Here is a 17,466-nt window from a genome sequence, read left to right on the forward strand (position 1 = left end):
CAATTCTACTCTGCAGTCATCGAGTCTGTCCTCTGTACCTCTATAACGGTCTGATTCTGTTCAGCTACAAAATCAGACCTCAGAAAATTACAGAGGATAGTCCGGACGACTGGAAGAATCATCGGCACACTCCCCCAGCTTTCCAAGAACTCTACTCGTCCAGAGTCAGTAAAAGGGCTAGCAAAATCATTCTAGACCCCTCACATCCAGGCCACTTCCTCTTTGAACCTTTGCCAGCTGGCCGGCTCTACAGAGCAGAGCACCAGGACAGCCAGGCAGAAGAAAAGTTTCTTTCCTCAGGCCATCTACCTCATGAACAGCTAAATCCCCACAGAGAGTAAACCAGTGCAATACACAACGCTATTTATATTTATAATTATATCACATCGTATCTCTTACTCACATTCCTTTGCATTTGTATAGAAAATACCTGTACATACATATAATGTCTAGTGACTATTCTTGTATATTGTGTACTTTATATTTTTTCTATATTTTTATCCTTTATTCACATATTCTATCTTCTCATCTGCGTCTTGTCACTGTCATTCTGTCTGTGCTGTGGAAGTTTCTGTCACCAAGACAAATTCCTTGTATGTGTGAACATACTTCGCAGTAAAGCTCATTCTGATTCTGATAGTATGTATAATGTGCGGGGGGCGCGGTGGGTTTGACCAGGTCCTGCTCTCCGGTGGGTCTGAGGTTCGAGTCCCTCTTGGGGTACCTTGCGATGGACTGGCGTCCCGTCCTCAGTGTGTCCGCTCCCTTTCCAGACGTATGCCCTGTGCTGCCAGGTTACGCTTCGGCTCCCTGCGACCCCGCATGGAACAAGTGGTTTCAGATAGTGTGTGTGTGTGTGTGTGTGTGTGTGTGTATAATGTAAAACTCCCTTAAAATATAGTATGTAATGTTAACCATATTACAGATTTCAGCTCAAGCGGTATTTCCACCTATATTCAAGTACATATGTGCATGATTTTCTTATCCTCTGAAAGCATTTATGAATATATCTTATTATAATAATCTTGGCATTACTCATTCTGTGCTGCAGTAAATCTGTTCTGAACAATGATGCAGAGACTGGGAAAATATTTTTTCATTATCAGGAATTTTTTATCGCAGTTACAAATCTAAACAAAGTGGCATGAAAAGGTTTCTCTTTTTTATATTTTAATAAAAGAATATGTGATCATCATTTTAAGAATACTGATTGGTAAAAGTAATCTAATTTAACAAATAACAATAAAAGTAATTTTTGTTTTTGGTCATTGTCTTTTTCCAAAGTCAATGGTTCAGCTTCAGCATTTTGACAGTTTCCCATTCTCTTCAAATACTCTGATACAATGTGGAATTCATGGTTGATTATTGTGGCCAGTTGTGGGACAAAGGTGGCCACAGGGTAGGACAACTGGACTTTCAAACAGAAATAGGTCTGGAGGCAAAGCGTGCAGAGCGAGGCAGAGCGTGAAGAGTGAGGCAGAGTGTGGAGAGCAAGGCAGAGCATGGAGTCACACACCGGTTGCTGAGACAGCATCTTTAGAAAGAATGGAGTCCCTATTCGACGTAAGTTCTATCCTGAATGTATCGTCTGACGGCATACCTGTGTGTTGTATATCATGTAACATGTTTTGTTTGGTTGCACCTGCTGACATTTTAGAACACTTCATTTGCTCGAAATGCGTAACAAATAATGACTTGGTGTGGAAGGTCAGCGATTTAGAAGAGTGCATTAAGAATTTGATTTCTATACGAGAGACAGAGAGTTGGTTGGACTCGATGTGTCCCATTGCCTCCGTAGTGTCGAACTCGGCGTCAACACTTAGAGGCCCCAGTACAAGTAACGAGAAGCCGGGTACACCAGAGCGCTCTCACGGCGACTGGGTTACGGTTCGGAGTAAGAAGTCGAATAAAGCGAAGCCTAAGCGGGTTCCTGGTTCAGATTCTCCCGTCCAAACCCAAAATAGATTCTCGGCTCTAAGCAGTTCACCTAATAATAATAATAATAATAATAACGTGCTAATTTTGGGGGATTCGGCTGTCCAAAATGTTAAGGTTTCGGGGGCCTGGGAATCGAAATGTAAATGTAAAGGTAAAGTGTTACCCACGTGCATGTGTGGCCGACATGGCGGCTCGTGTCAATTCTTTGGCCGATAATGACGTGTCGCCTGTGATGGTGCATGTTGGTGGTAATGATATTCGTTATCAGCAGTCTGAGGTGTTAAAGAGCCGTTTTATTTCTATGTGTAACAAGGCCAGAAGAAAATATTGTAATCTAATAGTGTCTGGTCCTTTACCTGGACTCTTCATGGGGGACATAGTGTACAGTAGATTGGTATCTTTTAACAGGTGGTTGGAGATGTGGTGCCGCTCCAATCGTATATCATTTGTAAGTAACTGGGATGATTTCTGGGAAAGGCCCAGGTTTTTCACGCGTGATGGTATATACCTCAACTGGAGGGGTTCATTTGTTTTGTCCCAGAACTTGGCCTGCAAGTTGCAGGACTGACTCATGGTCCATGGATCATTTCCTTTAGCAGCTTTGTGTATTGATGGGTCTGTTTCTTGTTCTGATATCAGTAGTCATTTCTCATGTGATGGGGTTTCTTGTGCCTTGTCCAGTGTGGGCCTAAGAACTTTAAATAAAAGCGTTAAGTCCAACCAAAACATTCTATTATAAGGCCACGGCGTTTAACTAGACATAGTGACAGAAGCATTTGCACCAGAAACCTAAAATACATTAATACAAACATTCTCAACTTACCACGGAGGCCAAACTGTAATATAAAATGCTGTCTGTTAAATATTCCTTCACTAACAAGTAAAGCTGTCCTAGTAAATGACTTAATATTATTAAGTTACAAGTCCAATCTATTCTTTCTTACCGAAACCTGGCTCGGTGAGTCCGACACTAGTATTCTACTAGAAGCCGCTCCGGACGGATATGATTATTTCCATAAATCTCGTTCTGTGCGTCGTGGAGGTGGAGTCGGCGTTCTTTTCAATAATAGATTACAAATAACACAGAGAAATCGTGATAATATCACCTCGTTTGAAGTTCTACAATTAGATTTCAACTCAAACCCCGATATAATTATATTCCTTATCTACCGTCCACCTGGACTGTACTCCTCTTTTCCCGAGGAATTTAGCAACTTCATAACCGGTGGCGCAGTGGGTTGGACCGCAGTCCTACTCTCCAGTGGGTCTGGGGTTCGAATCCCGCTTGGGGTGCCTTGCGGCGGACTGGCGTCCCGTCCTGGGTGTGTCCCCTCCCCCTCCGGCCTTACGCCCTGTGTTGCCGGGTTAGGCTCCGGTTCCCCGTGACCCCGTAAGGGACAAGCGGTTCTGAAAATGTGTGATAACCGATTTAGTCATTAACCATGACAAAATTATCCTGCTGGGTGATTTCAGTATTCATGTAGACGTGTTGTCGGATACTCTCACTAAAAGTTTTCCGTCTCTCTTAAACTCCGTCGGTTTTACTAGTCAAGTTGTTACCGGTCCTACTCATTGCCGTAACCATACGCTCGATCTCGTCATAACCTACGGCGTAGAAGTTCATCATGTTAATATTATTCCTTTAAACAAGGCTATTTCTGATCATCATTTAGTAACCTTTGATCTATACCTGCCCGTGCCGTCGGACAATAGTAAGACCAAAATCGTGCAGCACATTGATGACACTACTACTGCTAAAATTATCAATAATATTAGAAGCTCCGATTTTGGAATGAGTGTAGATATTGATCAGATGGCTTTAGATTATCATTCGGTGGTAAAATTCGCCCTAGGCTAGACTCTACGGCTCCACCAAAAACTAAACTTATTTGAACTGTAAGTAACTCGCCAGGGTTCAACGAATCAACTCGTGCAATAAAGTTAGAATGTCGTAAATGGCGTTCAACTAAACTAAACGTTTATTATGTAGCTTGGTCCGATTATCTAAATAAATTGTGTGCCATAGGCCTCTGTCTGTGTTGGGTCCATTACTGTTCTCACTTTATATGTTACCACTGGGTGATATTATTCGCAAGCACAATGTTAATTTCCATTCGTATGCCGATGACACACAGCTTTATGTATCGTTCAAGCCTGATGATCCATCACATGTGGTGTCGTTAGCTAACTGTTTTACCAGTAGAAAATTATGGATGAGTAATAATTTTTTATCTCTAAATGCCAGTAAAACAGAGGTACTTGTGGTGGGTGGTGATGCTAAAACTCTCAACATAATCACACCAATCTTTACAACAAATGGTGATACCTTCAAGCGTCCGGACTGTGTCAAGGATTTGGGTGTCCTGCTGGATGGAAAGCTGTCATTTGTATCGCATGTAAATGCTTTGACTAAGTCGTGCTTCCTTCAATTAAGAAGCATAGCTAAAATGCGACAATTCCTTTGTAGACGGGATTCCGAGAAACTGGTTCATGCTTTTGTTTACAGCAGGCTGGATTACTTTATTGCTTTATTGTTGGGTTGTCCGTACCAGACTGTATCCAGGCTACAGTTGGTACAAAATGCTGCTGCGAGAATTGTTACTAGAACTAGGAAGTATGACCATTTAACACCGGTACTTAAATGGTTGCGTTGGCTCCCGGTCGCTTACAGAGTTGATTATAAAATCCTACTTTTGACCTATAAGGCAATACATGGCATTACTCCGGCTTAACTTTGTGAAATCATTAATTTTTATATCCCAGGACGATATCTCCGTTCATTAGATGCAGGTTACCTTAAAGTACCTGTGATCAATAAGACCTCAGTAGGAGGTTGCGCCTTTGTTATAGACCACCTAAACTGTGGAATAGCCTACCAGTTACTGTCAAAAATGCCCCATCTGTTTCTTTTTTCAAATCCCGACTTAAGACTTACATGTTCACTCAGACATTCCACCTCGTAATGTAATTCGACCTACCTTGGTTGTTTATTTTATCACCTTTACAAAAATGCATTTTAAATTTACTTAAGTAACAAATTACTAACTCTGTCCTATCTTCTCGTTGAGCACTACCTCTCTACATAAGACCTGAGGAGGCCGGCCAGCGGTGACAGACGAATCCCATGCTGACAGAGGATGATGTCCATCTGCCATGACGATCAAGACGTTCCATGCCGAGCTGGGGATTCAAGATACCATTTACCAACATTATAATTACTTGTTAAACACTGGCTTACAAATTGTTATTTTCTAGAATGCCCAGGAGTGGTGGACAACCACTGGCCCATGGATCCCCAGAAGTTTTTTTTCTCCCTCAACCTTCAGTTGGGAGTTTTTGTTCCTTCCTTCGGTGGCCAGTAGGTATATAGTGGTGTAGCTCTATAATACGTTCTTCATTATGGTAGCCATTAGTTGACGGTCTTCTTTGTTTGTATCAGTTTTTTTTGCTGTATGCCTGTGTTAATGCGTTCTGTGTCACTGCGTGAGAAGAGCGCTCTATAAAAAATAATAATAATAATAATAATAATAATAATAATAAATAGGTTTACTTTAAACCAAAACACAACTAACAAACAAGACAGATTCCTCTGACCCTCACATGGGTCCAGCTGGTCCTCATCATTCACTTAGGGCAGAGGCAGGTCCTTGAAAACTGTCGATTTTCCATCTCCACCTCCTACCCTGGGCTGAACCACCCACCAGCTCACATTGCCCTCCTCACCTCCAGGTTCATCAGAGCCCCAAGCAATGCAATTCTGACCTGGGGGGAGACTAAATGACTGCCACCCTCCCAGGTCAAACACAGCTGTGACAGGTAGCCATTTTTGCTCTGGTGCCTCTGGCCAATAGTCTTCTTCTAACTCTTGTGGTGAAAGGGCACCCACCAGTTCCTCCTTAAGCTGCTGCTGCAAGGAGTGCTCATTGGTACCCCCTCTTCCTCCTGCTGCTGTGGTAGAGGTGCTCCTTAAGGCAGGTAACATGCAGACCTCACCAACCTGTACTCACAAATCTGTACTGTGTTTTTTGCCAAAAAAAGAACAACATTATGTTTAACAATATCACTCATTCCCCTGGCATTAAGAGAGACAACAGACTAGAACATATTAAAATTCAAAAGAAAAGTTGCTTCACTGGAAGAAAAAGGTTACTGAGTCTGTTAGCAGCTCTAAATTCCTTCATATTTATGGGATCTCTCACAGAGCCAAAGAAAGTACTAAACGTCTGTCCCACATTATATTAGGAAGTATAGGTAATATAATGTATATGACTACCCATATTCACATTATCTGTCATTAAATGATATCCACATTTCTGACAAATACCATTTCATGATCTAAGTGGTGGTGGTGCTCAAAATACGACTACTCAAAAGCACTACTATCTACATAGGAAATATAATGTCTCACTAATAAAATAGAACAGGTTTCCTCTACAATGTTTCATCAGATATACCCAGCAAAGCAAGTGTAACCTAGATGTATTTGAAAGGATATAGCCAATTTATGTGAATTTTGTGTCCTATAAAAAGAAAACAGGGCACATGATCATTCACTGCATTCAGAGTACGCTAACTGAATTCGATCTTCAATTATTATGTTAAGACTTCGTTACATATACAGATAAGAAAGCAAGATGCACATATTTTTTTTTTTTTTTCCAAGTGGATCAGATCAGAATCACCCGCCTGCGCACACTCAGTGTCTAACTCGACAAGAATAAATTTCTCCATTCATCATTTCCGATAATTAAAATCTTTATTCAGTAAATAAATTAATCCTAAAAACTGCCATGCAATTAAATTTAAAATAAAAAATAATATAATTTTTTTTTTTATAAACTTTCTTTAATAAAGTTATCAATAATACACAACCAAAAACAACACATTAAAATCCACAATCCAACAAACCCAATACCATTTTCCTACAGTTGGTCAACAAAGTTGCTAAGCAACCATTACATAAAACACATTGTCAAGACAAAGTCTTTCCCATAACAATCCCTTTCTGGCATCAAAAAATATAACTGACCCATGTCTTCCCCACACCAACATACCCAAAAGGACTGTCCCCCAGTAGCAGCTCAGCTGAAGTCTTCATCTTAATACATGCTTCCTTCAAAACACATAAAATACTTCTAAATTATTACAAAAACTTGGTCATACCCTAAACCAGACAAATAAATACAAAACAAACATACACATAAGTAATCAGTATAAAACTCAGTGCACAAAAACACATAATAAAACAAAGCCATTAAAATCTATAAATAACACTTGTAAAAATAACCCACACAACCCACCAAAAAATAATATAATTACGATGGATGCTAGGGGGCGCGACGGACGGGTAGTGTTCCGTCTTGCGTGTCACCGCTCCCCCTCCAACCTTGTGCCCTGTGTGTGTTGCCTGGTTAGGCTCCGGTTCATCGCGACCCCATTCGGGACAAGCGTTGTAGACACTGTTAGTTTACAATGTTATATATTGCTGTTATAATTGTTTATAACTTTGGCGCTAGAAGTAAGATAGGGAGCTCGTCGCCTTATGATGACGTTTTGTTTGCTTCCACGTAGTTGATAAAAATGGCGGAAGCAGATGAATCCAACAAACCCTTGGTAAGATTTTAAGAAATTATTTTAAATTATTTTCTTAGATGTAAGGCTACATATTGATTGGTGATGCATGCGTATTTTTTTGTCTAATGGGTTGATTGTGCTATTTTAATCATTAATGTATTGTATAAATACGTGAAATTCGGGCATGTCTGAGAGACAGTTTACACGTGTCACGTTGTTGTTGTGTATTCTAATGTCGAATAGATTTCGCAACCATTAAATGGCTCGAGCAGGACTATTTTAAAATAGTGCCCATATTGAACTGGCAAAAGCTGTAGTACGAAAATATCTGAATTGCAGTCTCACAGTCTCTTAGCGGTTTTAATTTCCTGCCCATTCGGATGGATTTGTTAGTAAGAATTTCACACTTCTTTTATTTTCTTAATCATGACATAAGACTCAATAATAGAAAGGAACAGTACCTTAACAATGCAATAGTGTATGCATAAACAAATTTTACATGTATTCAATAGGGTCTGTGGTTGTAGAAAGTAATACTTTTTAAATTATCCAAAAGGCAGCAGGTGGTGTAAATGTAATGGTTAAAGCTCTCACCTTCCACTGTAAAGATGCAAGTATGCATTCCTGTTCCTGCTAAGGAACTCTTGGTCAATCTACCTGTCCTGAATTGCTTCAGTAAAAATTACCCTGCTGTGTAAATCATCTCAAGTAATTTGTTATATAAACCTAGCATTGTAAGTTGCTTGGACACCAGCAACCTAGGGGGGAGCAGGTAATTCAGAAATTAGAGTAACTGCTTATGGAGTCAGTGGTTGGAGGAACAAATCCCATCTCCTGCTGCAGTACCCTTGATCAAGGTACTTGCCCCAAATTACTCTAGTAAAAATTACCCTGCTATATTAATGGATAAATAACTAATAAATAATTGTAAATAGATTAACATTGTAATTCATTTTGGAGAAAAGCATCAGCTAAATAAAAGTAATTCGACAAAGGTGTCAACTCAATAAAACTTAATGATAAGAAGAACAGCAACTGCAGTAATACATCTGAGTTCACAGTTTGCAGGATTGGCAGATGTGTCAATTTCTGAAGATATTCCTGTTGAGGGACAGATCACAGTTCCGGTCGGCCCTCCAGCTCAAGATGATGAGTACTCTACACTTGATGAGCCTGTTAAGGACACAATTGTAAGAAATTACGTGTTAAACCTGAAGCAAGAGCTGTTCTCATTTAATTAATTCCCCAAATCTTGTGATATTTTTATTACTAAAATTGGTTTATTTAAAGAGCATATGTATATTTTTATACGAATATGCGAGTATTGAAATGATTTTTAAGCAGAGTAATTGGTTGTTTTGTTTCCAAAAGCTTGATTTTGGTCTTTTTCTGTGTAAACTGGGTTTTTTTTTTTGCAGCTGAGAGACCTGAAAGCAGTTGGGAAAAAGTTTGTTCATGTGATGTATCCCAAGAAAAGTTCAGCATTATTAAGAGATTGTGAGTAAGAGTTCAAACCATCATTTGTTCATGTATTCACTTTTTATTGTGTTTTCTTAAAAGCATCACACTCTTGACATATTGTCTATTTATTATGATACAAGTAAACTTTTACAGATGCAATTTTAGTTCATTTCATCATGCCTAAAATTTGTACAGAATGGAATAAATTAGTATTGGAACCACAGTGGCCCAGCAGGTTCAGACAGGTCTCGCTGTGTGGCGGGTCTGGGGTTCAAGCCCTGCTTGCAGTGCCTTACAGCAGACTGGCATCCCGTCCAGGGTCTATCCCCTCCCCCTCCGGCCTTGCCCCCTGTGTTGCCAGGTTTGGCTCCAGCTTGTCACAACCCCACTTGGGGCAAGTGGTTTCAGACTGTGTGTGTGTGTGTGTGTGTGTGTGTGTGTGTGTGTGTGTGTGTGTGTGTGTGTGTGTGTGGGGAACCACAGTTGGATAATAGGTTTCCCTTGCATAACATACAGTATATTTGTTTCTGAAGATCTGGTTGCAAAGTAAATTCTAAAAATAACTCTTCATTATGATTAATTTAAGTGGGGAAAAATAAATGTTCCTGAGCCACAAAAGCTGCGCAGTTCCTGCCTTTTAAACACGAAGAATTGAAACTCAGGTCCATAATATCAGAACTACGGAGGACACCGTAAGTCCAGGCTAAATATCCACGTGCCCAAAATCGCTTATACATAATTTATCTGCATGCATTTTTGTCTTTCCGTTCCCTCTGATTATTTGCTGTATTGTTGTTTTTTTTTTTTTTTTTTCTCTGTTTTGTTGTTTTATTGTGTTGTTCTTCAGTGGCACATTGGCACAACTGATGCCTCACAGCTCCTGGGTTGTGAGTTGAAATCCATTTCAGTCTGTGGTCTGTTTACTCACACAGTCCAAAGACATGTTTTAATTGAAATGGTGATTCTAAATTGCCCATTGCGTGTGTGTGTCTGTGTGTGTATGGATACTGGCAGTATTGTGCCTTAGAGCTGTTGCCTTTGAACTGACAGGTCGCAGGTTTGAATCCCACCTTGAACAACCTACTTAAACTAAAATTGCTACAGTAAAATTACCCATGTGTGTAATTGGGTAAATAAGTGTAATAATACATAACTTAACATTACAAGTTGCTTTGGAGAAAACCATCAGCTGAGTGAATAAATGTAAGCACATAATTTTTAATTGAAGATTACTGAATTATTTACAAGGGAAAATTTTAAATGTTTTTGCTGAATTAGTTTCACGAGTGTTCTTCAGATGGTTTAGCAAGAAAAAAGTTTTAACAAAAAGTGTTAGTGAGACCTTCATTACTGTATTTGACTTAATATTTTGTCAATTGTTGCTTTTAACTGACAACTCATTCAAATGTCATTCACAGGTCTGTTAGAACAAGGGGTCAAAATCTGTGGTTCACAGTGATTCAATATACATTTACATTTTTTTCGTTTAGCAGATGCTTTTCTCCAAAGTGATGTACATCTCAGAGAAAAATACAATGTCTGCATTACATTAGCAGAAAGAGAACGATTACAGACCAGAAAAAGAGAAAATATTTCTAATTTTAGAGAAGTACAGTTAAACAGGAATGCACTGTATACACCTATAGTTTGAAATGCAGTTTACCAGGCTGTGTTTTCTGCTTTGTTTTAGGGGATCTTTGGGGCCCTTTGCTCCTTTGTGTCACTCTGGCTCTGTAAGTTTGGTTATGTCTTATGTTCAAAGGTCTTTCTAAAGATAAATGACCTACAGCCCTAACTTTTTACAACTGTGTTTATGGAAACTTTTTTTTTTTTATGACTTGACGTTTAAAATAAGCTATGCTTCTTAAGATGTGCGAGACTGCTTTCTTGTTAACACAGTTCTGGTTTATATCTACAGAGTTGTAGGCTTATTTACTGTATTTACAGAGCAAATTGTGACCCTTAGACATGACTAACGGGATGCTGTTTTTTCAGCATGCTGCAGGGTGGCGCCGCAGACAAAAAGGATGATGGAGGTCCACAGTTTGCCGAGGTGTTTGTGATCATCTGGTTTGGCTCAGTCGTTATCACTCTGAATTCCAAACTTCTCGGAGGCACAATGTGAGTTCCCTTGGAGAGCCAGCTGCTGCCGTCTGTCTGCTTAATGCATGTCTGTGACAAGAGCTGTCAGTCACCAAGTCCTGCTTTTCCTTGCTGTTATTCATTTAGTCGTCTTTATCATTATAACACAGACCAGGGCAGGGTGCCTGTGTAATGTCTGTTTTGTCTCTTCAAAGCATGAGTAACTATCTCACATTAGGATCTCATCAGATAAAATGGCATGGGAAAAACTTAATTGGTTCTTTTGTGTAGGGTGGGGAAGGGTCTTGCAAATGTAGAGAAAAGACTGAGTATTCATTTTTAAAAAACTGTCTGAAGTTAGAAAAGTACATGGTAGCTATGAAAAAAATAAGAATATAGTGTTACAGGAATGCTGCAGGATTAATTATCGGGCAGCACGCTGGCACAGCGAGTAGTGCTGCTGTCTCACATTGCCTGGGTGGTCTGAGAGGGCATAGGTTCAATCAAACTACATAGTATCCATTAGAAGTTGCTTTGGAGAAAAGAGTCTGCTAAATAAATGTAAATGTAATTACAACATTCCTGATCAGTAAATGTTAAGAAAGGTGGATAACCCAAAATGTAGTATTTTTTTATATATATTATTCGTTATTAGATACGGGTATATTAGATATAGATTAGATTATTATATATATATATTATTAGTTTTATTTTTATATATATATATATATATATATAGTTTTGGGCGGCACGGTGGCACAGCGAGTACTGCTGCTGTCTCACAGCGCCTGGGCGTTGCGAGAGGACGTGGGTTCGATCCCTGCTCAGTCTGTGTGGAGTTTGCATGTTCTTCCTGTGTCTGTGTGGGTTTCCTCCAGGTACTGCGGTTTCCTTCCACAGTCCAAAGACATGCTTTTCAGGTTCCCCCATAGTGTGTGAGTGACAGAGAGAGAGTATGTTTCACTGATGTATGGATGAGTAACCCATTGTAAATAGTGTATCTAGCAGTGTAAGTCATCTTGGTGAAAAAGGTGGGTGGGCTGGTAACACTACATAGTATCCATTGGAAGTCGTTTTGAAGAAAAATGTCTGCTAAATAAATAAATCTATGTATGTGTGTGTATATAAGGCAAAGGGGAGTAAATGCTAGCATAGTACAGGTGGTTGAAAGCAGAATAATCCATTTTATATGCCAGTTTAATTTGTTTACAAATGCTAGTTCACAAACATCTAAACACTTTCAGGATGAATCCACATGGGTGATGCAGTTTCATGCATATCCATTTTTTTTAAGCCTGGTGAACAAAAAGCATCAGAGAGCCTTTGCAAAAGAAAAGGTGACAACAAAGCCCTTGTGTCTGTTTCTTTCTGCAGTTCTTTCTTCCAGAGCCTCTGTGTGCTTGGATACTGCATCCTGCCCCTCACAGTGGCAATGATAATCTGCCGGCTGGTTCTTCTTGGAGGGACTGGCACCGTTAGCTTCATAGTCAGGCTCATTATGGTGGTTGCCTCATTCAGTTGGTCTACCTTTGGTGAGTAGGTCTGCTTTGATTACAGCATCTAAATGTAATGAATGTAAATTGTGGGGAGCAGATAATAGTAGCATGTTTCTCCTAGTAGATGAGTCTGTTTTGCCTTTTCCTGGCTAACCTCCGTAGCAAATGTGGATGAATGGAAAGGGTCTTTAAGGGATGTCTTTCAAAAGTGTGTAAAGGGAGAAAGTAACGATTGTATTTTGTCTGATGTTTCATAATAGTATTGTTACATTCTTCTCCCCTTGTCTGTTTTTGTTACAGCCTCCACAGCATTTCTGGCAGATAGCCAGCCACCGAATCGAAAAGCTCTGGTGGTCTACCCCATCTTCCTCTTTTACTTTGTCATTGGCTGGATGGTTCTTACATTTTCGCCATCTCCCACCGCTGGACCTTGAAATATTAACCTGATTAAACACAGAAGATGGGTCCTTTGTGCATGGCAAGAAAACAGTGGATTCTAGAACTCACTTTTTTCCTGTAATGGAACTGCAGAACTGTTAATGCAGGCTCACTTGAAGAAAAAAATATTTTGTGATGTTAGCAAATGAAGGTGATTATGTTTTGGTTAAAAAAAAAAAATGGCTAGCATTTCTTTTTTTCCTGTTTAAATCAATTGAATATTTTGAGTAATTTCAGTGCCATTATGGACAATACGAAACTGGCTATTGCCCTGGGTTTACTGCAAGAAACACTTTGATTTTCTGTATTTAATAAAAGAGCTTATGTACAGTATGTGGAAAACAAGATGCTTTCTTTAATGATAAAAGCAAAATACTAATTTCCCACTTGTTTCATGTTTGTAAGCTCCAGTCTTTCAATTCAGCCAGTAATTTAATTAGTTTCTTCCTCATTTTTGTTTCATAGCAGGTCATTACTATCTTGGGGTAAAAGAAAGGGGAATTTTTTTTTTTTTTTTTAAATTTCTAGCAGATAAATGTACCTTGTCTGTGTTAGTGGTACCAAACTCCTCTCAAATTCCTTTGAAAAAGAACAGAACTAGAGTTATCCCAGAAACACCAAGTAAATCATCTTTCTGTTCTATACTTAATTTAACTAATTTTATTTGTAACAATTTAGTAAAGAAACTAAATGTGAAACTAAGGGTGGAAAACATCTTTCCTTGCACCTTCCTAAGACTGATACTTCTGGTCTGTGTGTCATAAATTTGTTTTTTTTTTTTTGTACTTATAAATGAGAGTACTACTGTATGGGAACAGTTGGTAGTATAGTGGCTGCTGGCTTTGGGTCCAAAGGTTGCAGGTTCAATCACTACTTTTGGTTGTAGTGCCCTTGAGCAAGGTACTTACCCTCAATTGCACCAGTAAAATTACCCAGCTGTGTAAATAGGTAAATAATTGTAAGCTTGTAATAACTATAACCTTAACATTGTAAGTTGCTTTGGAGAAACATGTAAGGTGAATATGGTTATTTTACTCATAGAGGTTGTCATATGTATGAGTCATCTTCAACTGCTGTAATGATGATAATGTTTTATTTATTTTGTGTAAAATACCATAAAGGTTTTTCTCTTTTGTAGCTTTTTAGCATGGAAAATTATGCATAGTTCTAATAATAGTTAATGCTTACAGTTTTAATCAATTTTTCCAGCAGCTTTACAACAGGCGAAGGCACAGATGTGTTTTTGCACAGACAATAAAATTAGATGTCATCCCTGCCTAGATATACACATTGTTCGTGTTTTCTTTTTTCTTGTGGGTTTTGCTTTAAAGAAAGCCAATTGTTTTTCCACCTACTTCTAATCACCATTCCAAGCTCAAAAGTAGTCCCTCTAAAATGGTTCCCAAATTGCTTGCTGTAGAGGTGGCTGTCTACATTTTTCTAATTTTAATAGCCTTTAAATACTATGGGAATTCCATTGTTACATGATAGCTAATATTGTCTGCAGATTTATTGCATCTAGTGAATATTTTCCCTGTCTGAATTTAAAAAATAATAATTTACATTTTACTGGGAACCACAAAGGGGAGTTCAGTTAGTGGACAATGTATATCTGAACTGCTGAGAGACATAATGAATCAAATTGAAATGAATTCTGTAATATACAGTGTACTGTTTTGTGACATTTTCTTGATGTATGCTTTTAAGCACATGTGGTGTGGACTTTACAACGGGGCTGAAGTATGTACTTAGTTTGAATGGTATTAGACATAATATTGCTGTCTCCTGTAATGACTAAGGATACTTCTGCTTTATTGATATGTTTTTGTATCCCAGAACTTTTAAAACTGCAAGAATGGATGATTAAATAAATTGAACATATTCTGAACGACATGTTTTATACCATACCTCAAGAAGACTAGTAGTAAAAAATAATTAATAGGTCATTCAGTGCACTTATGAATCAATTTTGCACGCACTGAATATGAGATATGAATTTATCTTTAAAATGAAAATGGACATTATGAAGGTGATGGTCACACTAAGAAATGATATTTGAACAAATGATGAGGAGCAATCTGCTCATCCATCATTGCAGTAATGACAAGTATTATTGCTCCCTTTGTAATAGGAAACCCTTTTATGTGGCCTGTCCACATTAATTTTTAAATTTATATCCATGCATTTTTCTCCAAAACTGTGTACAAAACAGCATTAACAAAACATGAGTTTTCCAGCATAACACTGCTTGTTTGTCTGATGCCACTGGTTTTTCTTTTGCTACTCATTACTTAAGTGGCTTCCCATATAAGTGAGATTGAAATACCAAATATATAGATAGAAATGCCAGATTTGGTTGAACAAATTGATGTAATTTTTTTTTACAAAAATCATGAAAGGATTGGGAAAGAAAAAGTTGGTTTTATTGCAGTTCTTGAATGTTAGGAAGCATTCAGCAGTTCTGAGACAGAGGGAGTTCATTTCATAACATCAGGGCCAGAACCTAGAAGCAATAGGCTTTTGGTTTGAAGACCTCATGAGACAAGTGGTTGGGTGTAATTGGATCTAAATGAGACTGGCTGGGTGTAAATCTGACCCTATGGGTATTTGTGGTAGGATATTACAGTACATACATTTACTTATTTAGCAGACACTTTTCTCCAAAGCAACTTGCATTGAATAACACGAGTGATTAACTTCATATGGCCTGCCAAAGGAAGCAAATAGCAAGAGACCCTCATCTATATCTCAATTTAAGAAAGCATACCAAAAAATTATAATAAAAATGCATTCATTTGAAAAAATTACAAAAGCAAGTTACAACACAGAACATATCAGTTAAAATATTGAAATACAATACAATGTAATATGATTAAACTTTGTCAGATTTTTCTAAAATTTGTTTTGTCTCATAAGTACAGAAGGAATTAGTTGTGTTTTTGTGCAATTCTCGGTGGTATTTGTATTAATTTGTTTGTTGAATTGTATTTTGCAGTTTGTTAGGGCACATGTAAAGCTAAACTATTCTGTGTCCCGTAGTGTAAAGTGGGTGTGACTCCATCAATTATCCATCCATCCATCTTCCTCCGCTTATCCGGGACCGGGTCGCGGGGGCAGTAGTCTAAACAGAGCCCCCCAGACTTCCCTCTCCCCGCAAACCTCCTCCAGCTCCTCTGGGGGAACCCCAAGGCGTTCCCAGGCCAGCCGGGAGACATAGTCTCTCCAACGTGTCCTGGGTCTGCCCCGAGGCCTCCTCCCAGTGGGACATGCCCGGAACACCTCCCCAGGGAGACGTCTAGGAGGCCTCCGGAACAGATGCCCGAGCCACCTCAACTGGCTCCTCTCGATGCGGAGGAGCAGCGGCTCTACTCCGAGCTCCTCCCGGGTGACTGAGCTCCTCACCCTGTCCCTAAGGGTGCACACAGCCACCCTGCGGAGGAAACTCATTTCTGCCGCTTGTATCCGTGATCTCATTCTTTCGGTCATGATCCAGAGTTCATGACCATAGGTGAGGGTAGGAACGTAGATCGACCGGTAAATTGAGAGCTTCGCCTATGACTCAGCTCCTTCTTCACCACAACAGACTGGTACAATGACCGCATTACTGTGGACGCCGCACTGATCCGTCTGTCAACCTGCCGCTCCATTTTTCCCTCACTTGTGAACAAGACCCCGAGATACTTAAACTCCTCCACTTGAGGGAGGAGCTCCCCCCTAACCCGGAGGGGGCAATCCACCTTTTTCCGACTGAGGACCATGGTCTCGGATTTGGAGGTGCTGATTCTCATCCCCGCCGCTTCGCGCTCGGCTGCAAACCTCTCCAGTGCACGCTGTAAGTCTTGATTCGATGAAGCCAACATGACCACATCGTCCGCAAAAAGCAGAGACGAGATCCTGCGGCCACCAAAACAGACACCCTCCATTACCTGGCTGCGCCTAGAAATTCTGTCCATAAAGATAATGAACAGAATCGGTGACAAAGGGCAGCCCTGGCGGAGTCCAACATGCACCGGGAACAGGTCTGACTTACTGCCGGCAATGCCAACCAAGCTCCTGCTCCGGTCATACAGGGAACGAACAGCCCGTAGCAATGAGCCCTGAACCCCATAATCCCGAAGTATCCCCCACAGGATGCCATGAGGGACAAGGTCGAATGCCTTCTCCAGGTCCACAAAACACATATGGACTGGTTGGGCAAACTCCCATGAACCCTCCAACACCCTAGTGAGGGTATAGAGCTGGTCCAGTGTTCCTCGGTCAGGGCGAAAACCGCATTGCTCCTCCTGGATCCGAGGTTCGACTATCGGTCGGATTCTCCTCTCCAGTACCCCGGCATAGACTTTCCCAGGGAGGATAAGGAGTGTGATCCCCCTATAGTTGGATCACAATCTCCGGTCCCCCTTCTTAAAAAGAGGGACCACCACCCCGGTCTGCCAGTCCAGAGGCACCGTCCCCGAACTCCACGCGATGCTGCAGA

General features: G+C 39.9%; 1 protein-coding gene across 1 annotated transcript; it reads left to right on the plus strand.

Moving 5' to 3' along the window:
• The first annotated feature begins 7,382 nt into the window (after nt 1-7,382).
• On the plus strand, nt 7,383-13,884 carry yipf6 (Yip1 domain family, member 6). Its single transcript, XM_018743213.2, has 8 exons — nt 7,383-7,399; nt 7,510-7,551; nt 8,574-8,702; nt 8,931-9,009; nt 10,664-10,706; nt 10,969-11,094; nt 12,430-12,587; nt 12,852-13,884. The coding sequence occupies exons 2-8, from the start codon at nt 7,519-7,521 to the stop codon at nt 12,983-12,985; spliced, it is 702 nt and encodes a 233-aa protein (XP_018598729.1). The 5' UTR covers nt 7,383-7,399; nt 7,510-7,518; the 3' UTR covers nt 12,986-13,884.
• The last annotated feature ends 3,582 nt before the right edge of the window (nt 13,885-17,466 follow it).

Source organism: Scleropages formosus, chromosome 13 (genome assembly GCF_900964775.1).
Source record: "Scleropages formosus chromosome 13, fSclFor1.1, whole genome shotgun sequence".
Lineage (NCBI taxonomy): Eukaryota > Metazoa > Chordata > Actinopteri > Osteoglossiformes > Osteoglossidae > Scleropages > Scleropages formosus.